General features: G+C 33.9%; 3 protein-coding genes across 4 annotated transcripts; 1 reads left to right on the top strand and 2 right to left on the bottom strand.

The window, feature by feature from the left end:
• Nucleotides 1–892: 892 nt before the first annotated feature.
• LOC137808502 (methionine-tRNA ligase, putative / methionyl-tRNA synthetase, putative / MetRS) lies at nt 893–8,128 on the bottom strand. 2 transcript variants are annotated; one of them, XM_068609681.2, is made up of 17 exons: nt 7,814–8,128; nt 7,511–7,655; nt 7,086–7,239; nt 6,789–6,944; nt 6,250–6,480; nt 6,016–6,159; nt 5,758–5,848; nt 5,397–5,503; nt 5,172–5,286; nt 4,832–4,959; nt 4,646–4,711; nt 4,402–4,530; nt 4,164–4,307; nt 3,953–4,073; nt 2,162–2,394; nt 1,975–2,076; nt 893–1,366 (listed from the first exon to the last, which is right to left on the bottom strand). In XM_068609681.2, exons 1-17 carry the CDS (start codon nt 7,926–7,928, stop codon nt 1,136–1,138), a joined length of 2,412 nt encoding a protein of 803 aa, XP_068465782.2. In that variant the 5' UTR covers nt 7,929–8,128; the 3' UTR covers nt 893–1,135. The 2 variants fall into 2 exon arrangements, with proteins under 2 accessions (XP_068465782.2, XP_090153204.1); XM_090297078.1 differs by having other exon boundaries at nt 5,397–5,498; nt 7,814–8,108.
• Nucleotides 8,129–12,797: 4,669 nt separating this feature from the next.
• Nucleotides 12,798–24,846, top strand: LOC137818447 (D-xylose-proton symporter-like 2). The gene is made up of 14 exons (XM_068621892.2): nt 12,798–13,184; nt 13,925–14,022; nt 14,390–14,468; nt 20,582–20,641; nt 20,792–20,858; nt 21,189–21,313; nt 21,551–21,652; nt 21,839–22,207; nt 22,298–22,345; nt 22,757–22,819; nt 23,593–23,673; nt 23,882–23,980; nt 24,121–24,258; nt 24,578–24,846. Exons 1-14 carry the CDS (start codon nt 13,149–13,151, stop codon nt 24,707–24,709), a joined length of 1,497 nt encoding a protein of 498 aa, XP_068477993.2. The 5' UTR covers nt 12,798–13,148; the 3' UTR covers nt 24,710–24,846.
• Nucleotides 17,890–20,532, bottom strand: LOC150022948 (uncharacterized). The gene has a single exon (XM_090297091.1). The coding sequence runs from the start codon at nt 20,050–20,052 to the stop codon at nt 18,382–18,384; it is 1,671 nt and encodes a 556-aa protein (XP_090153217.1). The 5' UTR covers nt 20,053–20,532; the 3' UTR covers nt 17,890–18,381.
• Nucleotides 24,847–26,342: the final 1,496 nt, after the last annotated feature.

Below are 26,342 nucleotides of genomic sequence, written 5' to 3'. Positions count from 1 at the left end.
ATGTTTACTTATACCTATCTAAATAGTATCTAATATTTTTTATTAGCTTTTTCTATGGCTTGAATACTTCCTCGTGCTACAAGAGGATTTAAAGTACATATTTCTTCATTTTTTATTTGAAGAGAAAACAAAATAAATTTAAAATTAAGTGAATGGGTAGAGTAAAGAATGATAGAGTTAATATTAAAATATAATTGAACAATAATATTTTTGAATTGAAAAGTACTATACAAAATTCATACAAGATTTTAGTTCTATAGAAATATCTGTATTGACATAATTATGATATAAGTAAAGACTACCTTTTTTTTGTTATGATCACATATATATCATAAAATTTATCGAATTAATGACAAAGATTAGGATGCATACCCTATGACAGAAAATAACTTCTGAAAAAAAAAACAATATTCCAGTGAAATAAAATAAGCAAGTAACTCACAAAATTTTAATTGGAATAAAATATGTAGGATTCAAATTAAAATTGATATGGGTAAGTATATGCAATTAAAAATTAAAAAATAACTGAAACTATACCAATATTATATAGAGTCAAAATTATTTCAGGACCCGAGAGATGCAGATAGTCATGGGTCCACTGGTCTTTTATTTTCGTGAAGACATTCAAAAAACCATAATCACATTCAAATTGAACCCGTGAGCATGTCAGGGTTTGCCTCAAAAATTGTCACACTTGAAAAGAATCTCTATGTTGTTTATTTCTGTCAGAAACTCTTTTAAGAAATTGATGAAAACAAATATTTATTTCTTGAAAATTACAATCTCAGTATTCTTGGAAAATATTACAAATTCTGGTATAATTAAGATAATCAGTTTCCTAAATGTAAACTCAAAAGAAAAACAAATACTAAGAAGAGGAAGAAAAAAGTAATTAGGAAGCAAAATTACATAAAAAAATGTTATATTTTGACTCCAGCACATAAAAAAAAAAAAGCAAGTGAAGTGAAGATGAAGAAAGTAAGTCAATTACACAAAAAGCAATCCTACATCTACTGCTAACGAGAAAGACAACAAAACTGGCAATAGAATGGTAAGTCAGAAGAATTGTTTTTCTACTCTTTTCAATTCCTTTTTTCTTTTTGTCTCTTTTTGAACTCCAAATACTTATCTTTGTCTACTTTATGGTTCCACAGCTAATGGATGAAACCTTGCAAACACCAGCTGAGGTGGTGAGTGGAACATCTTTGTAGCATGCTACCAGATCCTCGTTAGTATGAAGATCAACTTGCAAAGTCTCCCAAACTTTCTTCTTTGGGTTCAAGAGTTCATCAGGATTACCTTCATTTCCTGGGAATGTAATTCTTTCTCCAACAGTAGCAGAACTGGGAGGCTCAACCAACTCAACCTGGAGGGAGCACAGCAATCAGATATTAGTCCTCTAACACGTCAGTGGAGAAGCAATTGAAAGGAACACAAATAACACCAAAATAAAAGGAGGCGGGAGAGGATTGCTCAACAAAAATCAAATTTATCGGCAGACTACACACACACACACCAACTCACACACAAGTAAACAACTGGCCAATGTAGCAATAAACATGCACTCAACCTATACATCTCATAATCCGCAATCAGAAGATAGGGGAAATCTGGACAAATCAGACAAGTGTCCAGTTTAGACAACCAGATTAAGAGCAATCCTAAGTCCAGGCTCTACTAATCCTTCAAGGACCAAATTTATCTTTGAAACCATTTGAAAGAACTAAGATACCCAAGTTCAAGGATTGATGGTTAATGTATCTGAGATGAAAATGGTATAATACTAATTATGAAGAAAAATATATAACAATCTTGGATATCTTATAATCACAAACACTCAACACACGTGATCACACTAATTCTTATAACCATAAGATTAGCTTTACTAGTAACACTACAATAACATGGCAATTTAGAGTGCTGTCAAGATAGAGCAACAACCCCAGATAAGATATTGTATTTTTTTTTCCTTACCTTGGAATGATCATCATTTGAAGCAGCAAGAACCATTGCTTGGGATTTAATGCCTCTCATGGATGCTGGCTTTAGGTTACAAAGAACACAGACCTTTCGGTTCTGAAGAAAGTCAATAGTATTAATTAACCATCAGTTAAAGAAGTACCTTCACAACTTGTTAATTTAATTCTGGTTAGGCAAAAACCTGCATTTCATCAAGTGGTATGTATTTGACAAGCCCACTGACAACAGTTCTAGTCTGTTCTTCACCAACATCGATCTCTTCAACATACAGTGCATCTGCATCAGGATGTTTTTGAGCTTTTGTTATCAAGCCAACCCGGATATCAAGCCTAGTGATGGTAATATCTGGTTCAGGGGCTGCTTTGTTTTTTGCTTCATTTGATGATTTTGCTGGTTTTTTCTTTCCATTGCCATCTGTAGTAAACAATAGCCCTACCATGTATAAGTAATCTTAAACAGTTCTGTTATATATTGAAGAAAAATAATGCACTGCAAAAATTGAAGACTTACTAAAGCTTAAAAAATGGTTCAAGCAAGCCTGGTTAATGGTTAATATGTAATAATCAAGACTGAAGATGTTAAGCTTACTACTAACATACAGATAATAAAGTAACCAATAAACACATGTGGCTAAAACTACTCCTTAAATAACTCAACTTTGAAGGGGCTACAACAATGGGATTGATATGTGATAACTAGGTTGTCTTACATATCATCTCAAACCTAATATTTCAAGAGAGAACCAAGCATATTGAGGTTGATTAGAGTTGGGAGATATTACCACAAGCATCATCCAAATCTATAAGGGGGCAAAGAATTGGTTACATATGCTTGTGCAACTTGAGGAGAGTGTTGAAAATCAGAGTAATATATTTTGTTGATAAGTAGGGATATGTAATCTTTATTTTAGAGGGAAAAAAAATCCTTTATTCATGCATATTAATAAATGTAACGAGTATATACAGACTCAGCCATTATGTATTTAAATACCCAATATTTAGTCCAATGTCTTTGCATTCTCTATTTTTGACAAGATCCTTGATTAAAATTAAACTCTTGTTACGATAATTTTGTAATTTTATTCTAACTTATTTTCTTAATCATAAGATTATTGTGAACGAGACATCAATAACTTGCATACATCTAAATATGATGAACATTTAGCTATGAACCATTGAACTAACTCAATCAATAACGAGACACTAAACTCAAACCAATTCAACAAGTAAACAATCTTTATTACTTTATTAAGTAAACTATTTTAGTGTAAGAAAATATTATATTTGATAAGTAAAATGGAGTTTTTATTCTAATCAATAAACAATTTTAGTGGAATATTATTACGTTTTTTTCTTCTAACAAAATATAAAAATGAAAATAAACTGAATGACAAAAATGTGAGCCAACATTGGACTATTCAAATTTGTTTTCATGCTCCAAAAGGCCATTCTTGGCAAAAATACAAGTTAAACTAATTCATTACAAATACTTTTAGAAAAATATAAAGTGTAGACATGCAGATACAATATAGATATGATTAAATACTTTTAGAAAAATATAAAGTGTAGAGATGCAGATACAATATAGATATCATTAAATACTTTTAGAAAAATATAAAGTGTAGAGATGCGTATACAATATAGGTATGATTAAATCACTTTTATAAAGTGGTTTAATGCTTTCTACTTGAATTTTTTTTTTTTCATTTGCATGCATCCACATAAAATAATTTGATGTTTCATGAACTGACATTGTGTAAACTAATAATTTTTCTTAGTTTAATGTGTAGAATATTTTGAGCACAGAATATATCTTTTATTCAACTAACGTGTCATAAACACTGACTTTGAATTATCACTTTGCAGAGAAGCTGTCTACCGAAGTTATTATATGATAATATCACATCTTCTGACTTTGTTTTCCTTCTTAACCTCAAAACACTTATTGAAAATGGAAGAGCAGGATAAAAAACCTGAAACTTTTGTTTTCTTCAGTTGCTCAGCAACCTTGTCAGCTTCAACCTCGGCTCGCACAATCCTATCAGCCTGACTTCCGGCAAACTTCTTCCTGTAGAAGTCCACTTCTTCATCTTTCTGGTCAACAATTTTGGAAACATCAATAACAATAAAGTGAAAGCACACCTAGAATTGCTTCACTAATTTTTCTGAAAGAAGACAACTTACCAGCTCCTTGAACAATGGCTTGGGTGTTCCAAGTTTATGACCAGAACTTACGATATCCCAAAGTCTTTTTACCCTATCAACATCTCCTTTATCGTCACAAAGTGAGACATGTATCTCCGCAGGCAAATTTAGTTGCTTAAATACCTTAATGCCAGACAACAGACAAGAACTGAGAATGTCATGAAATACTTAACATAACTAGAATGTACTGTCAAGTGCAATATATGAGTTAACTTACTTCGAGGGTGAAAGATGGGATAAAAGGTTCTAGTAAACATGCCAGAAGGTATACAACCCCAACTGCAGTTTTCATGACAAGGGCGCAGAGAGATTTGTTTTCCTTATAAAGGCGCCAGAATTGAGCTTCCTGTAAATTTAATTGCACAAAAAATTCAGAAAATAGGCAGCCATATGACATGAATATAATACAATATATGATATGAATTGTATTCTCAGGTGCAACACAACAGCTCCAAAGTTACCTGGAGATATGCATTTCCCTCGCTAGATATGCTCATTGCAGTTTTCAATCCTTGCTTTAGTTTAACCTAAAAAGATTGCAGAAAGAAATACCATCAAACTGTGATAATATTTAGGTTAAAACAAAAGACAGTTTACAATAGTAATTTCAATTTACTATATCATGTCTCAAGAGGAGGATAGACTACCTTCTCCATTGCTTCTATGTATTGGTCTATATATGCAGCAACTTTATCAGCTAATTTTTTGGTCAGATTATGGGAGTCAGCACTTACATCATCAGGAATGGAGGGGATAATGGAATCATATCCTTGACCTTTACAAGACAAAGTCATGTATGATTTAAACAAGAATAAGCAGTAAATGATTTTTTTTTAATAAACAGCAGGAATAATGAAGAAGTAATGGGCATGGATCTTAAGACTTCCCAAAAACTGTGAAAAAAACAACTATTTATCAATAGCTCCACTAAGGATTTGTAGCAGCTAGTAGACACTTGAAGAGAAATGATGAAAGAGTTCAACCAACCTTCAGGTTTGGCAATAAAACTCAAAACTCGGTTGATGAAGTTGCCCAAATTATTCAGTAATTCACTATTTAATTTAGCTTGCAAATCAGGCCATGTAAATAATGTATCTGATACCTACATCCCATAAGCACATTCGAATAAGAGTAGAATATCCATTAATGTTTAACAAGAGACCAGATAGGTAGGCCAAACAGAATTCATGAAGTTTGTTTGAATAGAATTACCTCGGGCCTATTTGTGAGCAAGTAATATCTCCATACTTCAACCGGAATCTCTGTATCTTTCACATCATTACCAAATACTCCAATACCTTTGCTCTTGGAAAACTTCCCTAAAAATAATTTTTCAAAAAATTTAGTTACTTCATAGTGTCTAACTAGTAACCTTATAAGTTTTTAAGTGATTGTGAAGAAGTGAAACAAGGATGCTTTTAAAATTTCAGGTTCAAAAGTTGATTTTATCGTGTGTAAAATTTTGCTTATTGTACGTCTCTTTGATTCATTTTATTCTTCTATCATCTATAACTGTTCTTTTTAGATATTTATAATAACAACTGACAAACCATTGAAAAAACAGATAACTAACCTGATTCATAATTTAAGTATTCAGTAACACTGATAGTCTTCATTAAAGTCCAATTCTCACCAGTTCCAAGAAGAGTAGATGGAAACATCACCTGAAGAATAAATTCCCTCAGGTTAGAATGAACTTTTAACTCGGCTGGAGAATTACACATCAGTGAGGGAAAATGATAAAAAACAAGATGCTGGATACATTGTCCCAAGTAAACACAAACACATAATGGCATACAAATGCTCAAATTGTATAAAGACAACAACTTACAGTGTGGAATGGCACATTGTCCTTGCCCATAAACTGATACAGCTCCACATTCTCTGGGTTTTTCCACCATTTCTCCCATTCATGTGTGTAACACGAAGTGATTGACACATATCCAATTGGTGCATCAAACCACACATAGAAAACCTTCCAATATCACAAAATTGAGAACACAAACTACAAAATTAGTAAATGAAAAACAACTAAAAGTTTTGGAAAAATCAATAGAAAACTGACCTTGTCTTTGTATTTTTCATGTGGAACGGGAACCCCCCACTTTAGATCCCTCGTAATACAACGAGGCTTTAGTCCTTCTCTAAGCCATGAATTTGTCGTTTGGATGGCATTCTGACTCCATCCACCAACCACAGACATCTCAGTGATGTATTTTTCCAATCTGTCCTTCAATAAAGGGAGTTCCAGAAACAAATGGTCTGTATCCCGAATACGAGGCGTTTTCTTACAAACCTGTTATGGATGTCAAAAAACTCATTGAGAAACCAAATGTCATCTACCCCAACCATATACTAGTACGTTAAAAGTAAAAGAACATGAGTCCCCACTAAAAGAAAAGGTATAAAAAAGAACCAAAAAATAAAACTCACAAAGGGAAAACAACACTAAAGGAACAGAACGAACGAAAGTACCAAACTGAAAGCTACTAAAAAATCCAATTAAGAAATTCATTCAATTCCGTAAGATTGTCCATCACTAAACCACAACTAATGCTTTGTGAAATAGGAACAAAACCATTAATTAATAAACCAGTGAAATACCTTGCATCTGGGATTTTTCAATTCTGTTGGATTCAGAAGTTTTCCACACTTCTCACATTGGTCTCCTCGAGCAGAATCATACTCACACCCCTGAGTCGGGCAGGCTCCCTCCACAAGCCTATCAGCTAAGAACTTTTCACACGTGTCACAGTAAAGCTGAAACACAATAGCCGTTTAATAATCACATCCTTGAAAATATTTGAAATGGGGAAACTACCCGTACAATTTCAAACAAACAGGAGACAATAACAACGCCAACAGAAAAATAAATAAATAGATACAGTTCAGCCAAACAACCTGCTGCATTGTGTTTTCGGAGAGCCACTTGTTGTCAAATATTTTTTTAAAAATTTCTTGACAAACTTCAGTTTGCTGAGGACATGATGTCCTCCCAAATTCGTCAAAACTTATGTTGAACCAATTATACACCTCCTTATGTATAGCATAGTATCTACAAACACACAGAGAGAGTCAGAGTGTTATTGAAATTTCGCTGAAGCAATTAAGACAAGTCCACAACAATATACTTGCAATTGCAAATCTAGGCCAACACAACATGAAATATTCACTTGAAAAATCCTTTGAATATAAGCCAAGCTAAGCCATTAAATTAAACCTAACCACATACCGAATGAACAGAATAATCACATGAAAATAATATAATAGCGAGTATGCAAACATACGTAATTAATTTTAAAAAAATAATAAAGAGAAACCCATACTTGTCACAAATCTCCTTGGGAGAGCATTTTTCTTCCATGGCTTTAGTCTCTGTCGCGGTTCCATATTCATCAGTACCGCAGATGTAGATAGTGTTGTAACCGCGAATCCGACAGTAGCGAGCGAACACATCGGCACTCAGAACGCCTAGTCAAATCCAAACCACGTCGTTAATCTCTCGGCGACAAGAAAGCAAGATAAATTCAAGATTCAATCGTGGATTTCAATCGATCAAAACAAAATTGAAAAAACAAAGCAATGAAACGACGAATAATGAGAGAAGAGAAGAGATTAACGGAACGCACATCCGATGATGTTTCCGAGGTGAGGAACGTTGTTGACATAAGGCAGAGCACTGGTGATTAGGATGTTGCGTTTTCCTTCGACGGGAAGCTTCGGCGGTTTTCCGTTTTGAGCCATTTGATTCGGCGGAGAGCTAAGCAGTTCCGGCAGCGGCGAGAGCGACGGAGAAGACGATGAAACGACGCCGGCGGCTCTTGAATAATGTGTGTGAGTGGTGACTAGGTATAGTTATTGGAAAAGCACGAAGCGCCTCTTAATGTGTATATTCAGCTTCAATCGACTTGCTCAACCGTGCATAGCAAGGTTATGCTGAGATCATTTTTTTTATAAAAGTTAAATTAAAAAATAGTTAAAATCACTTAATTTATTACTGAATAAACTTTTTATATTACCTATGAATATAAACTACGACAAAATTTATTTATTGTAATAAATATATTTATAGAAATGTCACAGCTAATTGTAATGCAATATATAAATATATATATATATATATATAACAAAACCAATATTTTAGTTTTATTATAATTTTGATATAATTTGAAAATTCTTTTAAAAGATAAGGTACTAAATGTTGAAAATTCGTTACTTATTTATTTTTGTAGGTTTCAGGTTAATTAATTTCTTTAAATGTATCGTTGATTTTGAATTAAAAATAGAATATCTGTTTATCTATGAAATAATTTAATATGATTTTTTTAAAATAATCATATTAGAATTAAATATATAAAAATTTGTGAAAATAATCAAATGTTAATTAAATTTTTATTTTTAAGACAACTCGTTAAAGCATTATAGTTTGGCATAAAATTTAAAATTTCAAGTTATAAAATAATAGAGACTTTTAAAAATTCTAAAATATTCAAAAATATGAATAAAAATTATTAAGATAGTTTATTCAACTAAAATAAAATCTCAAAAGTAATATAATAGAATGAGATGTGTGTAAAGTAAAATAAAACTCAATAATATAAATATTGCATTCTATATTATTTAAGTCATTTTCTTTGCAGAGGTGATGTATTTATTCTAACATAATATTATGCCTATTTTCCACTCAACTTTTTGAAAATTTAGCTTACAGAGTAGGTTTGATGTCAACACATACTTTTAAATTTATATATCAAATCACTATCTTAAATCAATGCTTATTTTCTGTTAATTGTTAATGATAATGGTTGAAAAGTTTATGTGTTTGGAAGGATTAGGAAGTAAAAATTGTGAGAATTTGAGAGAAAAATGTGAAATATGTTTTGATTGACGTAAGTTGAATAGATTTGTAAAAGATTTATTAAAATTTTTTAGTTATATGATAGTTAAATTTTTTATTTTTATTTTTTTAAAAATGTAAGTTTACAAAATTTATCTGTTTTTAAGAATTTTTGAATAATGAAATATAAGATATTTTTATATAGAGTAAATTAATTAAAATTTTACAAAATATTAGAAATATAAGTTATTATCATTGTCAAAAAACTTCATAAACATAAATTTTTATTTAATTGTATTATTTAAAATTATAAAAAACAATTGATTTTTTTAAATGAAGTAAAATATTTATTAAAAATATAACCTTAATATTTTAAGAAATATAAATTATTAATATTATCATTATATAAAAAATTATTAAATAAAAATATATATTTAAATATTCATTATTACAAAATTTAACTAAAAGTAATTTTTATTTCAAATTTAAATTATAATAATATTTTAATTTTTAATTTTTATAATATTGTATAAATTTATGTTTTTATTATAAATAATTATATATTCATTATTATTATTATTATATGTTACTACTTTTCTATTAATAATTTTATTAAATATTATTATTTAATATTATTTTATTATATTAACAATTATATATAATCGATTATAATATTTATATATAATAACAAATGAATTAATATATTTTAAATTAATTTCAAATTTAAATTATAAATTGACATTTTGTAAAGACATGTAAATATAGAAAACAAACAAATGTTAACAAAAAATAACAAAAATAAAATACATTTACATTAAAATAAAAAAAATGGCATTGCTCTCATGCTCAGTTTCTTTTCTTCACCTCACAATTGGGTTGATACGAATACACTTCCTTTTCCAAGTCAATGTCATTCTATCATTTGAAAATTCAACATTTTGACGAGCCTCCCCTATAAGAAAAGAGGGAAATCACATCCATTATAACTTATAAGATTTTGTTTCACAGAATATTAAAAAATCAGACTCAGCCTGAATCATGTGACAACCTACAAAACAAGAATATTACTTAAATATGTTCAAACCATGGTAGCTGAAGATACAACTAGTATATCGAAGAACTGATATTATGAATCGTATATCGTTTCGTACCGTGAATCGTAAGATTCATAAACATTAAAAAAATTAATATATACTTATACATGCAAAATACAATAAATTATATATATATACCATACAATTTTACCAAAACAACCTCTAAAAAAAAAAATGTGGTGCATACATGTTATTAAATAAATTTTGTCTATTTTTTTTTATTTACTCATTTTTTAAAATCCACACATATTCACACAATGTGAAATCGTTTCAGCGATTCTTCGTGACGAATCGCACGATACAGCTAAGATTCAGGGACAAAAAAGATTATTCAAACGATTCATATCGTGTGAGGGTGAAACCGTATCATTTCGTACGATACGTATTTGTGGATCGTAAAATACTAACTACTATGTTTCAAACACAATATATATATATATATATATTTATTTATTTATATTTATATATTTAACCAATGAACCTGAGATTATAGGTTTCTAAAGGCATACAGATTGACAGAAGGAATGTATTTGATGGGGTGCAAGATCCATAATGGTGTTGGGAAGGCCATTCAGAATCTCAGACACAAACGGTTCATTTTCCCCAACCTGAAATACCAATCACTTAGGGTAGTTAGGGACTATCTCACGTACTGAAGTTTATGCATAAGATTATGTACTCAAGTTATGTGCAAGATGGTAATAAAATGGCTACATATTTAGGAAGGAAAAAACTTGCAGACCTGTGTGATCACAAATTTACGCTTGCACTTCTGAACTACTTTCAGAAATGTATCACAAGCCATATCCTGAAACAAAGACCCACCACAAACAAAATAAACATAGTAAAGAGGTGTTAGCTTAGATTAAGATTATATTCCACCAACCCATGATTTGTATGATAAGAAATAATATGCTGGCAAATGCAGAGACAGAAAGGTTCAAAATAGGAAAAATAACCTGAACTTCAGGATGGGTTTCATGCATAAACTCAAACAACTTATTCACAAAAGTTTTAAGGTCTCAAAGAAAATATGCCTTAGATCCCAAAAGAGACAGGTCTGGTTGATTGTAGAGACATGGATCCATATCAGTAATTAATGGCAAAACAAAGTGAGCTCTGCTCAGACATAGAAAAATATAGAAGATTTGATGGAAAACTAAAATCTCATTATTACAAGACTTGACTTGTCTCATGAAGTTTGAGTGGTTAAATAATTTATAGGCTCCTCATCTTGATCACTGGAGCATCTTCATTCACAGGTACATAAAGAGGTTCAAGGACAAGGACTGCTCTAGGAAGATAAGGGAAACACTAAGGTGACTGGTATTGTCATGCTGATTGGAAAAAAACTCCTATATGCAAGTGACCTTCTACTGCATAGAGTTTTCATTGGAGGCAATGCTGTTTCTTGGAAAAGCAAGAAACAGAATGTGGTTGTTCAATCTAATGTCAGAGTTTAGTATAAGGCAATGACATCACTCAACTGTGAACTTGTGTAGGTAAACCTATTTCTTGGGTGGTTTCAGAATATGAAATGTTTTCGTAGGAAAAAAGTGTTTTTAGAATAAGAAAATTTGGAAGACAAAAACACCATTTCAGAATACTCTTTCCAGAACACATATTTTGACTTTCAAAATGATAAATTTAGAATTCATAAAATGTGTTTTAGAAATAATATTAACTATCATTTTCAAAATGTAATATACATACATTTTCCATTTTCCCGTTTTATTATGAATTTGTTATTTATGCAAATATTATGAATTATTAATTACAAAATAAATAAAAAACGAGAATTACCTTATTCAAAGATGAACCACACTTCTAAAAACATTCATTTATCATCAAATTATCCTCAGAAACCACACAAGTTCACTACAAACGCACAAAAATCACAAATATAAGGAATAAATCTAGTTGTCCTTACTTGCTCTCAACCATGTTTCGAGCTTGGGGGACAAATGTACCGACTGGGACCGGACGACCAGGTAACGGACCATCCGAGGCAAATATCATTTACAACGTAATAAATAAGCACCGATTACAAATAATGTTGAATATGTTAAATGCACACTCCGAAATATCAGAGAAATATCCCAATATAACTATAGAAACTGATCAAAGCGAAAGATACACTCCCATAATATTATGGAACCACTATACATGTTAGTTGTTAACTAACTATCCAGCCCACACAAGTAAAAACCCTTGAGTCGACATAACAATGTCCATGAAAATGCAGAGAAGGAAGAAGAAGGGTGGGATGCGCTGACTTTGGGGTTTTCAAAAACTCTCAGGTTAATTTTGTAAATTCACATTAATGTAGGGGGTACAGGAAGAAAAAAATGTAGGGTTGGAGGAAGAAAGAAGCACCCATTATATAATTACTCTCATATGATGTTATCCATGTTAGTCACCAATCCCTGAGTTACAAATTTGATGTGTGTTCTGCAGTGATTTTCATTTCATGTACATTAACACTGATGATCCATTTTTCTGATTATACTATTGTACAGTGATGCACACAGCATCAACCATGGACATGCTGACGTGGGTTTTTTCTGAGTTATGAACATTAAATGAACCAGAGAATTCGTCAGGTTTGTAGATCAATGGATGAACGTAGCCATCTTCCTAACCGTGTATAAATAGCTAAATAATGCAAATTGGAGTGAAAATGTGGCTCTGGAGATAGTGGGTGATTGTGACAATGAGATAAATATCATCACTGTAAAAAATTTACACAGATTTTACTCAGAGTTTCATGCAGAAAAAGAACTCTGATTTACAGTGATTTTCTTCTCATAGAATAAAGCAACAATTTTGGTTTATGTTTATATAAATGTAATTATAAAATTGATGTCTTGTTCTATAGTACAAAGTCCCACGTGGACTGGGAGTTGAGTTAAGGTTTTCTCTTAATCTATTGAAAGTGTCTCAAACAGAAACATCATCTGTTTCTTTCTTCATATTTATAATATATTTTCTCCACTTTTATTCTTCAACCACTACTCTGTGAAGTCCAAATCAATGGCATCCGATCCTGAGCAACCCACTTCTGCAAAGGTTCTTTCGTTATCCCCTTTTCGTTTTTCTTCCTTTTCTTCTTCTCTGGGCAATTCATTATCTCCATGAATTTGAATTATATTTGAATTATGTGCACATATATATTGTAGTATGTGGATTTACACTTCGTTTGGTCTCTGAGAAAAAAAAATATTTTGGGAGGGAAGGAAAGTGTTGAAATTCTGAAAGGAAGTTGGTTGCGAAACAATCCCCGTTTCAATGGGTGTCAGAAAAATATGAACTTGTTCAACTCAAAATGAGGTCAACGAATTTGAGTTCAAGGAAAAGAACTTAGCTTCATTTGGGGTTTTGGCATTCATGGTCTTGAGTTGTTGACATACACTGAATTGCACCTTTAATTTCGATTAGTTTATACCCTATACGATTTGTCTGGTCTTTGAATACTATGTGTGCATTATGAAGCAGTTTACCTACTGTTTTGTCGTGGTTCTTTTTTGGCTGAATGTTTTGTTGGGGGAGAGTCAATACAAACAATAGAATTGAAATCATCACTCTTTTTTTATTTGTTCTTGTTTTGCCTATCAAACATGTTTTTTCAATGAAATCTGAGAATTATGTGCATTTTGTCGTGTAAGAGGATAAATTGGAACAAGAATAGGTTGAATGCTTGCAATCAGAGCTATTCCGTGTGTTGTTAATGGCAATTAAACTAACTCGTTTCTAGCTTTTGGAGTTTTTTTTCCCTCTCACAACACTTAAAATGCTTTGATTTTCACTAGGAAGGAAGTTCCTCTGGTGAGATTGGGAGTGCAAGGGAGCCTTTGCTTATTGGGGTTCATCACTCCGAGAGCTATTCTCTCTCTGCTGCAATTCTCCCGTGAGTATTAGCTTTTGATCTCTTCTTTGTTAATTTTCTGCACTGCTTAGAAAATCCATCATCAATTTTTATTTCATGTCAAAAAATACCATTACTATAGAAATAAAGCTCTGCATCACATACTATACAATTGACTTATTTTAATATATCTTGTAAAAACTTTGTCCTTTTGGATTTCTTGATTTTTTTTCTGCTGGAGATTGATGGAGCAATTTGCCAATTTTTGATAAGAAAACGGTATTATTTCCCACTGATTTTCTGATCTTTAACTGATTGTGTGATACTTTTTCCTCCAAGTGGAAAAGAAGAAGAAATTAAAGAGATCTATGCTTGTGGTCTCACCTAAAGTGCGTTTTAAAAATCTCAGGTTTCTCTTCCCAGCTTTTGGTGGCCTACTATTTGGCTATGATATTGGTGCCACATCTTCTGCAACCATTTCCATTCAGGTATACCCTTCTTCTATAATTTAGGTACTGGCTCAACATTTTTATAATATTCATGTGGGGGAGTATTAAAAATTTCACACCTTCAATTGAAGTTTATGGCTATGGTGATTAGTCATATAAACTGTAATCCACATATCACCCATAATGTATTTAAAGTTATAACAGTTACATGATCTCTTTAGCTGTTTTTTCTTACTGTGACTCTAGATATATTTTTGCCCTATAGAAGTCATAGGGAGAGATCCAACTGCAAGAGCACTGCAACAGGGCAGCTCAAGATATGTGATGGGCAAGATTTATATGGGAAAAAATGATTGCTGCTTCTTTTTATAAGTTATACTTTTACTTTGTAGTTTGTAACCTTCTTAAAGCTATTTCCTTGATGTGGTCTGCACTGTTATAACATGTATCAAAATTTTCAAATATTGTTTGGCACCATTGATTTGGTACTTCAAAGTATTTTTTTCTGTGTAGTAGTCTGTTATTTTCATATCTGGAAAATTGCTGGCAGAAACAAGTCTCTGTTTAGTAGATTCCCTGTTAGATTGCTATTCATATGGGTAAACTGTCTTCTAGTGTGCAATACATCTAAGATGAAGATTACCATATAAGACTTAAAGCAATTCATTCTTATCAGAAGACTTGAAGGATTTCATTTTCCCCAACTGAAAACAGAAAAAGTATGGATTTCCTTAAGGAAGCCTACTCTCTGGCTTAAATAACAGTGTAGACCTTTTCATTGTATTGTAGAACTGACTTATGCTGTAACTGTCTTTTCACATATGAAAATAAAAAAGTATGTATTCCTTCCTAATACTACTATATATTCTTATGCTTACATCTATTTTTTGTTACTTTTACCAAAATGTCATACTCAAGTAGGTCAATGTTTTCTTCAGAAGCTACTAAGCTAGTATTTATCAAGTTTAGAAGGAATAATATTTTCTTCTATATAAATTATGAGGTCATATACATGAGAGCTTGCTAGTTATTTTAGGAAATATGGACAACTAATTCTAGAGAAACAAATCCCTATGATTGTGGGATTGTTTCTAAATACATAATCCTAATATTAATAGTAAGATACAGCTGTGATACAAAATAAAAATATAATAAGGATAAAATATAAAACTTCCTAAACAGTTTTGACACTCCCCCTCAAGCTGGTGAATAGATGTTCTCCATTCCCAGCTTGGATATAATTCTTTCAAAGTTACTGCAGTTCAGTCCTTTGGTGAGTATGTCTGCAAGTTGACTCTGAGTGGACACATATGGGGTGCAAATCAAGCCACTGTCTAACTTTTCCTTGATAAAATGTCTGTCCACCTCGATATGTTTAGTTCTATCATGCTGTACTGGGTTGTGGGCTATGCTGATTGCAGATTTATTGTCACAATATAACCTCATAGGTTCATCCCATCTTATCTTCAAGTCTTCCAATATAATCTTCAGCCATAGAAGTTCACATATTCCTTGGGCCATTGCTCGAAATTCTGCTTCAGCACTTGATCTAGCTACTACACTTTGTTTTTTACTCTTCCAAGTCACTAGATTTCCACCAAGGAAGGTGCAGTATCCAGTAGTTGATCTCCTATCCACAACTGACTCTGCATAATCTGCATCCGTGTATGCTTCAAGACGAACACTTTTGTTTCGTTTGAACAAAATCCCTCTTCCTAGAGTCCCTTTTAAATACTGCACAATTCTAAGGGCAGCTTGCAAATGTGCCTCCTTTGGTTGGTGCATAAATTGACTGACTAGACTCACAGCAAAAGCAATGTCTGGCCTAGTGTGAGATAAGTAAATAAGCCTGCCCACGAGTCTTTGGTACATTTCCTTGTCCACGGCATTATCCTCCTCCGCACTTCCCAACTTTATATTTGGATCAACTGGAGTACTTGCTGGTTTGCAGGCTGTCTTTCCTGTTTCTCTAAGCAAGTCAGTAATATATTTTTGTTGAGATATGAAGATTCCTTTCTTGGAATGGGCCACTTCAATTCCCAAAAAATATTTAAGTCTCCCTAATGTCTTAATTTCAAATTCTGTGGCAAGACATTGACTTAACGTTTGCTGCTCCTCTTTGTCATCTCCAGTTATTATAATATCATCTACATACACCAATAATATTGTTACTCCTCCTGAAACTGAATGTTTAATAAATAAAGTGTGATCTCCTTGGCTCTGTTTGTAGCCCAAACTTGTCAAAACTTTGGTGAATCTTCCAAACCATGCTCTTGGGGATTGTTTCAGCCCATATAGAGCCTTTTTTAGCTTACAAACGGTTCCAGCAGCAACCTGTCCATCATAGCCAGGGGGCAACTCCATGTATATTTCTTCTTCAAGGTCTCCATGTAGGAATGCATTCTTCACATCGAACTGCTGCATATCCCAATCATGATTTGCTGCTAATGACAATATTACTCTGACCGTGTTCATCTTAGCAACCGGAGCAAATGTCTCCAAGTAATCCACTCCATAGGTTTGAGTGAATCCTTTGGCTACTAACCTTGCCTTGTAACGCTCAATAGTCCCATCAGCCCGATACTTTACAGCGTATACCCACTTACACCCTACTGGTTTTTTTCCAGTTGGTAAGGTGACAAGCTCCCAGGTCCTGTTCTTGTTTAGTGCCTCCATTTCCACATCCATGGCTTGTTTCCATTTCCTGTCAGATAATGCTTCAGATACAGAGGAAGGTGTGGGTGTAGAGTTTAAGTTTGTGAGAAAGGTTTTATGGGTAGGAGAGAATTTTTCAAAGGATAGGAAATTTGATAGAGGGTAAAGTGGCTGTTGGGTGCAGGTTCTGGTTCCCTTTCTAAGGGCAATAGGAAGATCCAGGTTTTGATCCTCCTGTGCTTCTGAATTTTCCAAAATAAACTCATTAGAATTATTGGAATGTCTAGGATTAGAAACTGTTACCTCATGTAAAGATGGTAGGTTGGATTCTTGGACATGGATAGATTCTGGAATGACCTTTCCTCTTCTTGAATATACCAGATTTTTTCCGAATTTCCCACCACCATTAGGTGCAGATTCAGCTGCTGATTCAGGTGCCTGTTCAGGAGCTGATTCAGGTCTTGCTGCTGGTTCAGGTGCTTGTTTTGTTCTTGTCTCAGTTTCAGGGACAGCAATGCTATTTGTCCCAATTTCAGGTCCAAATGCCATATTTGGAAGCATGAGAGGCTCATCTTCCTCTCTTACATTCTCCCCTTGAAGATGAGGCTGGAAGTAGCTCTCTTGTTCGTTGAATGTGACATCCCTTGACACAAAGAATCTCTTTGACGGGGGGTGAAAACACTTGTATCCTTTTTGTGTGGTTGAGTACCCTAAGAATACACATTTGACAGCCCTAGGGTCCAACTTTCCCCTTTCATTACTATGAACATGCACAAAGGATACACACCCAAATATTCTAGGTTGGAGTTTATTTGTAGGGTTTAGGTGTGGGTAGAAGGAGGATAGGACTTCCATGGGGCTTTTTGATGCTAAGATTTTAGAGGGTAACCTATTGATTAGGTAGGTGGCCGTAAGAAGGGCTTCCCCCCAAAATTTCTTAGGGACATGATTTTGAAAAAGTAGAGCTCTAGTTTGGTCTAATAAGTGCCCATTTTTTCTTTCTGCAATCCCATTCTGTTGGGGTGTGTTAACACATGAAGACTCATGAATTATCCCTTCCTTTTGGCAAAAAGAGTTTAGCACCAGGTTAAAGTAGTCCTTGGCATTATCAGACCTAATTCTCTTGATATTAACTCCAAATTGATTTTTAATCATAGACACAAACTGAACAAAAATGGAGCTAACCTCAGATTTATGTTTCAATAGGAAAACCCAAGTCACCCGTGTACAATCATCTATGAAGGTTAAAAACCACTTAGCACCTGAGATATTAGGAATATTAGCAGGACCCCAGACATCAGTATGGATAAGAAAAAAAAGGGAAAGGACTCATTTTATTACTAATGGGAAAAGGTACACGCTTGTGTTTCGCAAGCTCACACACCTCACAATGGAGACTCTCCACATTTAAATTCTGAAACAAGGAAGGGAAGAGCACTTTTACAACTTGAAATGAAGGGTGTCCTAGCCGACAATGATATAGTTGAGCTTTCTCTTTACTGGTCATGGTGGATTCAGATATGAGAGAGTGACTATTGATACCAAGATTAGGATCCTCCATGTAGTATAGGCCATTCCATTCTCTAGCATGTCCAATCGTCCTCCCTGAGTTTTTGTCCTGAAATACACAATAGTTGTTATGAAAAACAACGTTACAAGAGAGATCTTTTGTGAGTTTCTGTACAGAAATCAGATTGGTGGACAATTTAGGGACATGAAGGACATGTTTTAATGTTATAGATGGGCTTATTTGGACTTCTCCTTGACCTGCGGCAGTTATACATGTTCCATCTGCTGTGGAAATTTTCTTGTTGCTAGGACATGGGATATATGTGGAGAAGTATTTAGGTAGAGGGGTCATATGGTCAGTAGCACCTGAATCTAGTATCCAGAAATGAGTAAAGGGTGTATCTGAAGCAGTAAGTCCAAAAGAAAATGGAAACTTACCAGAATATGTTAAGGAGCACATACCTGAGGGCTTCTCCAATTTACTAAGGAAGGACCTTACCCTTTCTATCTCTTCATGATTCAGCTGGACATATTCTTCTCCTTGTCCATTAACAATGTGTGCTTGTCTTTGTCCTTCCCTTTTTGGAGGGCCTCCTTTCTGGCCCCATTCTCTGCTTGGGGGTTTTCCATGTAATTTCCAGCACTTTTCCCTTGTATGGCGCGGCTTGTTGCAGTAGGTACACCAGACTTCCTCCTGTTTTTTCTCTATATTGGAAAACCCGCTTTTCTTCTGGTTAGTTAGCATGGCTGTTCCTCCTTCAGCTTTCATTGCTGAGCTTTCAGTAGTTGGGGTCTCCAACATCAGTCCTCTCCTGCTTTCTTCACTTCGAATAATGGCTACCACTTCATTAAGCCCTGGGACCTTCTCTTTTCCCAAGATTTGGATTCGAACCTGATCATATTCAGGATTCAGGCCTACCAAGAAATCATAAACTCTATCTTGTTCAATATACTCCTTAAGGATTGCTGAGTCTTCTGAACATTTTGCTTTTATAACTCGGTAGTGATCCAATTCCATCCATAGGGACTTGAGTTGATTGGCATATTCTGTAACAGATTTGTTTCCCTGCTTGGCAGCCACGGTTTTCACTTTTACATCATATATTTGAGCAGCATCCTTGGCCTTAGAATAGGTTTGTTCTACTGCCTCCCAAATTTCCTTTGCTGATTTAAGGAACATGCAGGTATCACTGATTTCTGGGACCATTGAATTCCACAGCCATGCCATGATCATGGAGTCTTCTTCATCCCATGATTTGAACTTGGCATCCTGTTCATCAGGGGCCATATCAGTCAGGTGACTGACCTTTCCTTTTCCTTTCAAGATGGTTCTAATGAGTTGAGACCATTTGAGATAATTTTTTCCATTTAATCTATAAGCAGAATGAACATTCTGCAATTCTCCAGCAGTTTGGGATCTGTCCCCAATAGGATTCACGATCTCAGTGATCTCAGCCATCACAGTGATGAACAGTAGCGGCGGTGAACAGTAACCGTGATGAACAGTGCGTGGTGAACAGTAACCGCGGTGAACAGTAGCCGCGGTGAAGGCTACACAGCAATGAAGGCTGCGATTAGGCCAAGGTTGTGCAGCAATGAAGGCTGCAGCAAGGCTCAATGTTGTGCAGCAATGACGGCTGCAACTTAGGGTTTTCAGGCACGGTCAGAGACTCCTAAAGATCAGGAGCTCTGATACCATATCAAGTTTAGAAGGAATAATATTTTCTTCTATATAAATTATGAGGTCATTAGACCTATATATACATGAGAGCTTGCTAGTTATTTTAGGAAATATGGACAACTAATTCTAGAGAAACAAATCCCTATGATTGTGGGATTGTTTCTAAATACATAATCCTAATATTAATAGTAAGATACAGCTGTGATACAAAATAAAAATATAATAAGGATAAAATATAAAACTTCCTAAACAGTTTTGACAGTATTCAGTTGTAAATTTTCTATGGTTTTGTTTGTATACCTTGCAGTCACCGACACTAAGTGGAGTATCCTGGTACCAGTTGTCCTCCATTGAAATTGGTCTTCTTGTAAGTTTAAGTAATTATTTTCCTTTTTGTCATTGGTCATGGCTACTTTTCTTATTGTCATTCTTATGATTTGACACATTTGTTCACTTTTGTAATTATATATTGATTTTGAAAATAAGCTGGGGCAATGGCACTTGCTATCTTTTGCAGACTAGTGGATCATTATATGGCGCCTTGATTGGCTCCTTGTTGGCCTTCAATGTTGCTGACTTCTTAGGTAATTTCCTTTTGTTAGTTATCATGTTTTGGTGTTTGGTTTACTTCTGTTTGCTGACAAAGACTGAGTTTTGTTGTTGGACTTTTGTGTCTTGTCTTGAGAATGTGTTCCTTTGGAGAGTTGCTGTAATTGTATATTGATGTGCTCTTCTATCTTGTTATGGTATGTTAATGTTATTGATGTGTAGTAATGTTTGTAGGATCCCCAGCTGGTTGGGACACCCTTAAAGTGTCTCATTTTATTTTATATATTCTTTGCTGATAAAAAAAAAAGTTATCATGTTTGCTATAGCCTTCATGGTGAAACTGACGTGACAATTTTGATTTTTAGGTAGAAGAAGGGAGCTCATTGTAGCTGCATTACTATATTTTGTTGGAGCACTTGTAACAGCATTCGCTCCTAATTTTCCTGTATTGGTGCTTGGGAGACTTATATTTGGCACTGGAATTGGACTGGTATACTCTTTTTCTCCCAAATATTACATCTTATCTTGTTGGCATGCTCTTTTTCTCCCAAAAGTTACATCCAGCTTGTATGTTAGTTTCTGGTTGGTTGAGGTAACAAACCATGCAGAAGGAATTGTTAGGTAAATAATCTGTGCAGAGAAAAGACTTAAACAATGTGTTGTATATTTTGTCTGTAACTTATTAACTCTTAAGCAAGATACATGATTCCAATTTTCTCTATTTCAGGCAATGCATGCTGCTCCAATGTACATTGCAGAGACAGCTCCAACACCAATACGTGGACAACTAATATCTCTAAAAGAGTTTTTTATAGTACTTGGGATGGTTGTAAGTTCTTCGATTCTTGAACTCTTTTAGAGGACTTGAAATTTTCTCCTGTGTTCTGTAAAAACACAACAAGTGAATATTTCCTTCTACTATTTTATAGCCTCATCAGAAATAATATTCTATCAAATTACTCTCAGTTCTGAATATCCTGGTATTACAAAAGATTATTGCATATGATTTGTTCAGGCAGGATATGGATTTGGTAGCTTGTTTGTAGATACTGAAGCCGGGTGGCGATACATGTTTGGAGTTAGCAGTCCTGTAGCAATAATCATGGGAGTTGGAATGTGGTGGCTCCCAGCTTCTCCTAGATGGTTACTTTTGCGTGCTATACAGGGAAAAGGAGATGTTCAGGATTCAAAAGAGATAGCAATTCGTAGTTTGCGCCAGCTTCGAGGTCAGGCTAGTGGTGATTCAGCTCAGCAGCAAGTTGATGAGATTCTTGCAGAACTTTCTTATCTGGGTGAAGAAAAAGAAGTTACCTTCGGAGAAATATTCCAAGGAAAATGCTTGAAAGCCCTTTGGATTGGTGCAGGATTGGTCTTGTTTCAGCAGGTACTTGCAATCACTCAAATAAAATAGTAAAAATCCTCCAAGATGCCTTCATTTTAGTATATTCACACTACTGTCTGCAAATTATGACAGATCACAGGGCAACCCAGTGTACTCTACTATGCTGCATCAATCTTTCAGGTACTATATTAATTTTAGTCTACTATTGCAAATTATTATAAAAAAAGAACTGAGATGAACAAAAGAGAAAAAGGAAGACAAATGATATGAGAAGGAATATTTATTCTATTTTCTTTTCCTTACTTAAATCAAAGCACAAAGACTGAATATATATAAGCAATACATTCATTCTAGGTCTAGTTAAAGAAAGAGAATGTAGAACAAATACCCAATAAAAGCTAGAATAAAAAAAAGACAAAATAAAAACTAGATATATGTACACAGGGAAACAACTAAGAATTAAAAAAGACAAAATTAATATTAACTTTCTTTCTAGAAGCCTTGTATCCATATACTTTGTTACAAATTGATATAATCTATTATTTTGTACGAGCGGAGTAAAATAACATTATTATCCAATCCATTTTGTAGAGTGCAGGATTTTCCGGAGCATCTGATGCAACCCGAGTCTCTATTCTCCTTGGGGCTTTTAAGGTAGATCTTACTTATTTCCTCATATTCTTAGTAATTGTGAATTTGTGTACATACAATAGCTTCTGTATTTTCATTTTTAATTGATTTCACATTTTTATATGAAGAGTTATGTTTGAGTTTCCAGTGTCTATATAAAAATTCTGTATAAGTAACCATTAGTTCTGAAACAAGTCTTGCTAAGAACAGTCATTTCCTTTTCCCATCTATGTAATGCGACCCGTCACTTTTTCAGCAAGAGAAAAGGAAGAAAAGTAAAACTTGTGAAGTGTTATGAATCATCTGTTTTCCCATTTTCCTCCTCTTCCCCTCTCCTTTTTATGTGATCCTAGCTTGCATCTTCATTTGTAAACCTTCTTCTTCATTGTTTTAATTTGAATATCTTCTACGGATGATAAACACTATTGCGGAAGCATGAAGAATTGTAAAAATTTGGAAGAAATGAAAATTATGTCGGTGAATCTAAGTGAGGTTAAGCCAACACTTAGTTTCTAGAATGAGGTTAGACCAACACTACTAGGAGGAGTCTAGAAATTTGTCTAGCAAGAAGACAACTGATGCTTTTTGACCAACAGCTACATAAACACATATTACATTTTGTCCCTGTTGATTGAGAATTGTATATGTGGCTACTGCTGTTTAGAGACCTGTTTGTCAGAACTTTGAATAAGTAAAAGTGTCTCAATTGGACAACATTTCATTTAGAAAATCAAAGTTTTTTTCCTTGTTTTTCTTTTTCCTTTTGCCTAATGTATGACCATTTGTTTATGTTCTAGTTGATCATGACCGGAGTCGCAGTCGTGGTTGTTGATAAACTTGGAAGGAGGCCTTTACTTCTAGGAGGAGTTTCAGGAATGGTAAGTTCCTTCTTGTTTCTTTGATTCTGTAGGATGGTTTTGGTAGTAATTTCCTGATAAAAGAACACTTCCCCAGATCCATCTCAAAATGAGAGGCTTAGGCCACTCTACTAATTAGTCCATATTATAAGAGGAATAATTTTGACATGAAAACTTCAGTTGAGGATCCTGGTTAAAAAATTTAAGAAGTCATTTATTTGTATCACAGGTGATCTCTTTATTCCTTCTGGGTTCGTATTATGTTTTCTTGGATAATGCACCAGTTGTTGCTGTTGTTGGTCTGCTGTTGTACGTGGGCTGTTACCAGGTGAATATGCTTTTTTTTTTATATCCTTCTTTAGATCATAGATACTGGAGTCTAGCTGAGAGTGTAGGGTCATTTTTTTCTTCTCATAATGCTTATACTGTGCAGTTTGATTTTAATGATTCTCCATTGTCTTTTTTCAGATTTCCTTTGGTCCAATTGGTTGGCTCATGATAGCAGAGATTTTCCCCTTACGCCTAAGAGGCAGAGGACTTGGTATAGCTGTACTCGTCAATTTTGGTGCAAATGCCCTGGTGACATTTGCTTTTTCCCCACTGAAGGTGATGAAGAACTTCATCAGGAGACCATAAACTCACTGCATATTTTAAATGTGTCATCATCATCATCATTATCAATCATATGAATGCCATATTTCACAAAAATCTGATATCACAGCATCATACACAAGCATGTGATATAATTAGCATTGGTCTTGTTTCTTGATTTAAATGTGTTGTGAATTTTCTCTTTCTTTTCCTCTCTGCCTATTTGGTTAACCAGGCTGTGTAATGAAACATCATCTTGAAATTGCTATTCAGTGAACCCATTGACTTCTTCAATAAAATTTCCTCTGACACTTTGTTTTTGTTTTCATCACAGGAATTACTGGGAGCAGGAATCTTGTTTTACATCTTTTGTGTAATAGCCGTGGCATCTCTTGCGTTCATATACCTTGTTGTACCAGAAACAAAGGGGCTTACACTGGAGGAGATCGAGGCCAAATGCCTCTAATCTGTCACTTTATTATCTCTATAAATATCTGGTTTTAGTTCTCTGCAACTTTTCTTTAATACCATATAATGCATCTGTAATGAGACATTTATATAAATAAACAATAAGTAATGATGAATTTAGTTTATTTTTTTTTATCTTTTCTTGTCTCACATCTCGTGTCTGTTTACCATCGTAGGAATAACTTTTCTTATCAAAGAATTTATCAGTGATCACTCCAATGTAAAGTTGTTGTATTGTTATCTGCATACATATTATATGTATGGTAAGTTTATTGTCTTTTGTAATAACTATTTTTTTTCACCACTCTAAAGATGATTTTCAACTGACTAATGGTTTGTAACTATACATTATCATAGAGTGCAGCTGTTTCAAACAAGTGAGAATCAGAGACACTCATAAAATTACTAGAGTACTTGAACTCCAAATCCTACAGTTTCGTATTCTTAAAAACTACAAATATGTAATAAGGAACAAGAACTAATCCACTAATTCAGGATTGGGATTGGGAGAAAATTCCCAGCTAAAATTGAATTGCTTATATCATCCAAATTTCGGTGTTGGGAATGGAAGTGGCCAAGTCATGTTTAACAAGAGGTGGAATAGGTAAAGGAGTACATAATGGGATGAAACCAAAACCTGAGTTTCTTAGAAACTTCCTATCCTAGACTTCATTCCTAATGACAGACGCCACAGAAATTGGTCAGAAAAAATAAATACAAGATAACTGGAAAGGAGTACTGTTCTTTTCTGACAAGATTCACTTGCACAAGATTCTCTGACCTATCAAGTATGTAAATATTGAGTAAGTACTTCCTTTATATCAGTGTATATTTATAGGCTTTTAGATCTCTTATATAAAGACTAAAATAATCAAGATAATTAAGATCACCAAAAGATATAATTGATCTTTGAGAACTTGTAGTTTGATATATTATTAATTATAGTCAGTTGCAATTATATCTCCCAGTATTTTCAAACCTTGAGAGGAAGTGATCGATCATATGAACAATGATAGCTCGGTTCTTCGCGACTGCACTAGACAACAAGAAAAGGGTAAGACAGTATGAGTTAATGAGATGACCGTTTGGAGAAAACGATAGCCACTGTTACTTCGGCTCTCCAAGAAGTCAGCAGAACTTTCGTATACTCAGTATCTTCAAAGGGGTTGAAGTATTTGAGTTATATGGTGACAAAATTATGAAAATTGAGATAATCATAAGGGTTCTTATCGAGTGTCACAATCTGAATTATTATTATCACTCGAACAAGATAGCACGAAATTAATCAAACTGATACACATAGCAGACAGCGCAAACCCCAGATATTATTAGTTAGAGAATTAATTAGATTAGAGTGGCCAACAGTAACAGAGAGCAACTGCAAGACACCTCAACCAATCAGGGATAACTGTCATAAAGATAGCAACTGGTTGCATCACAAAGAAATTGATCCAATGCTACTTAAATACAATTTCCTCTTTGAAACAAGTTATTTAGAGATTCCCTCCAATGAGGAAGTCAATGGGCCACAACTTTATGGGACCAGGAGCTGTTATGGCATTTAACACTTTAAGGAAAAAACTGTGATGATCAGGTTGTCCACCAGCTCCTTCCAGAACCCTATCTTCTCT

The sequence above is a fragment of the Phaseolus vulgaris genome, chromosome 11, assembly GCF_051622355.1.
Source record: "Phaseolus vulgaris cultivar YP4 chromosome 11, ASM5162235v1, whole genome shotgun sequence".
Taxonomy (NCBI): domain Eukaryota; kingdom Viridiplantae; phylum Streptophyta; class Magnoliopsida; order Fabales; family Fabaceae; genus Phaseolus; species Phaseolus vulgaris.
Note: the sequence above shows the minus strand (reverse complement) of the source record. Positions and strands in the feature narration are given on the sequence as shown.

Bases quoted from the DNA above. Each gene is read 5' to 3' on its own strand.
- LOC137808502 (XM_068609681.2), bottom strand. From the start codon at position 7,928: ATGGCTCAAAACGGAAAACCGCCGAAGCTTCCCGTCGAAGGAAAACGC. The intron at 7,240-7,510 runs GTATGGGTTTCT...GTGTGTTTGTAG, and splicing joins CCCAAGGAGATTTGTGACAA to ATACTATGCTATACATAAGG. The intron at 1,367-1,974 runs GTAAGGAAAAAA...TGCTCCCTCCAG, and splicing joins CAAATGATGATCATTCCAAG to GTTGAGTTGGTTGAGCCTCC.
- LOC137818447 (XM_068621892.2), top strand. From the start codon at position 13,149: ATGGCATCCGATCCTGAGCAACCCACTTCTGCAAAG. The intron at 20,642-20,791 runs GTAAGTTTAAGT...TATCTTTTGCAG, and splicing joins CCATTGAAATTGGTCTTCTT to ACTAGTGGATCATTATATGG. The intron at 22,346-22,756 runs GTACTATATTAA...TCCATTTTGTAG, and splicing joins ATGCTGCATCAATCTTTCAG to AGTGCAGGATTTTCCGGAGC.
- LOC150022948 (XM_090297091.1), bottom strand. From the start codon at position 20,052: ATGGCTGAGATCACTGAGATCGTGAATCCTATTGGGGACAGATCCCAA.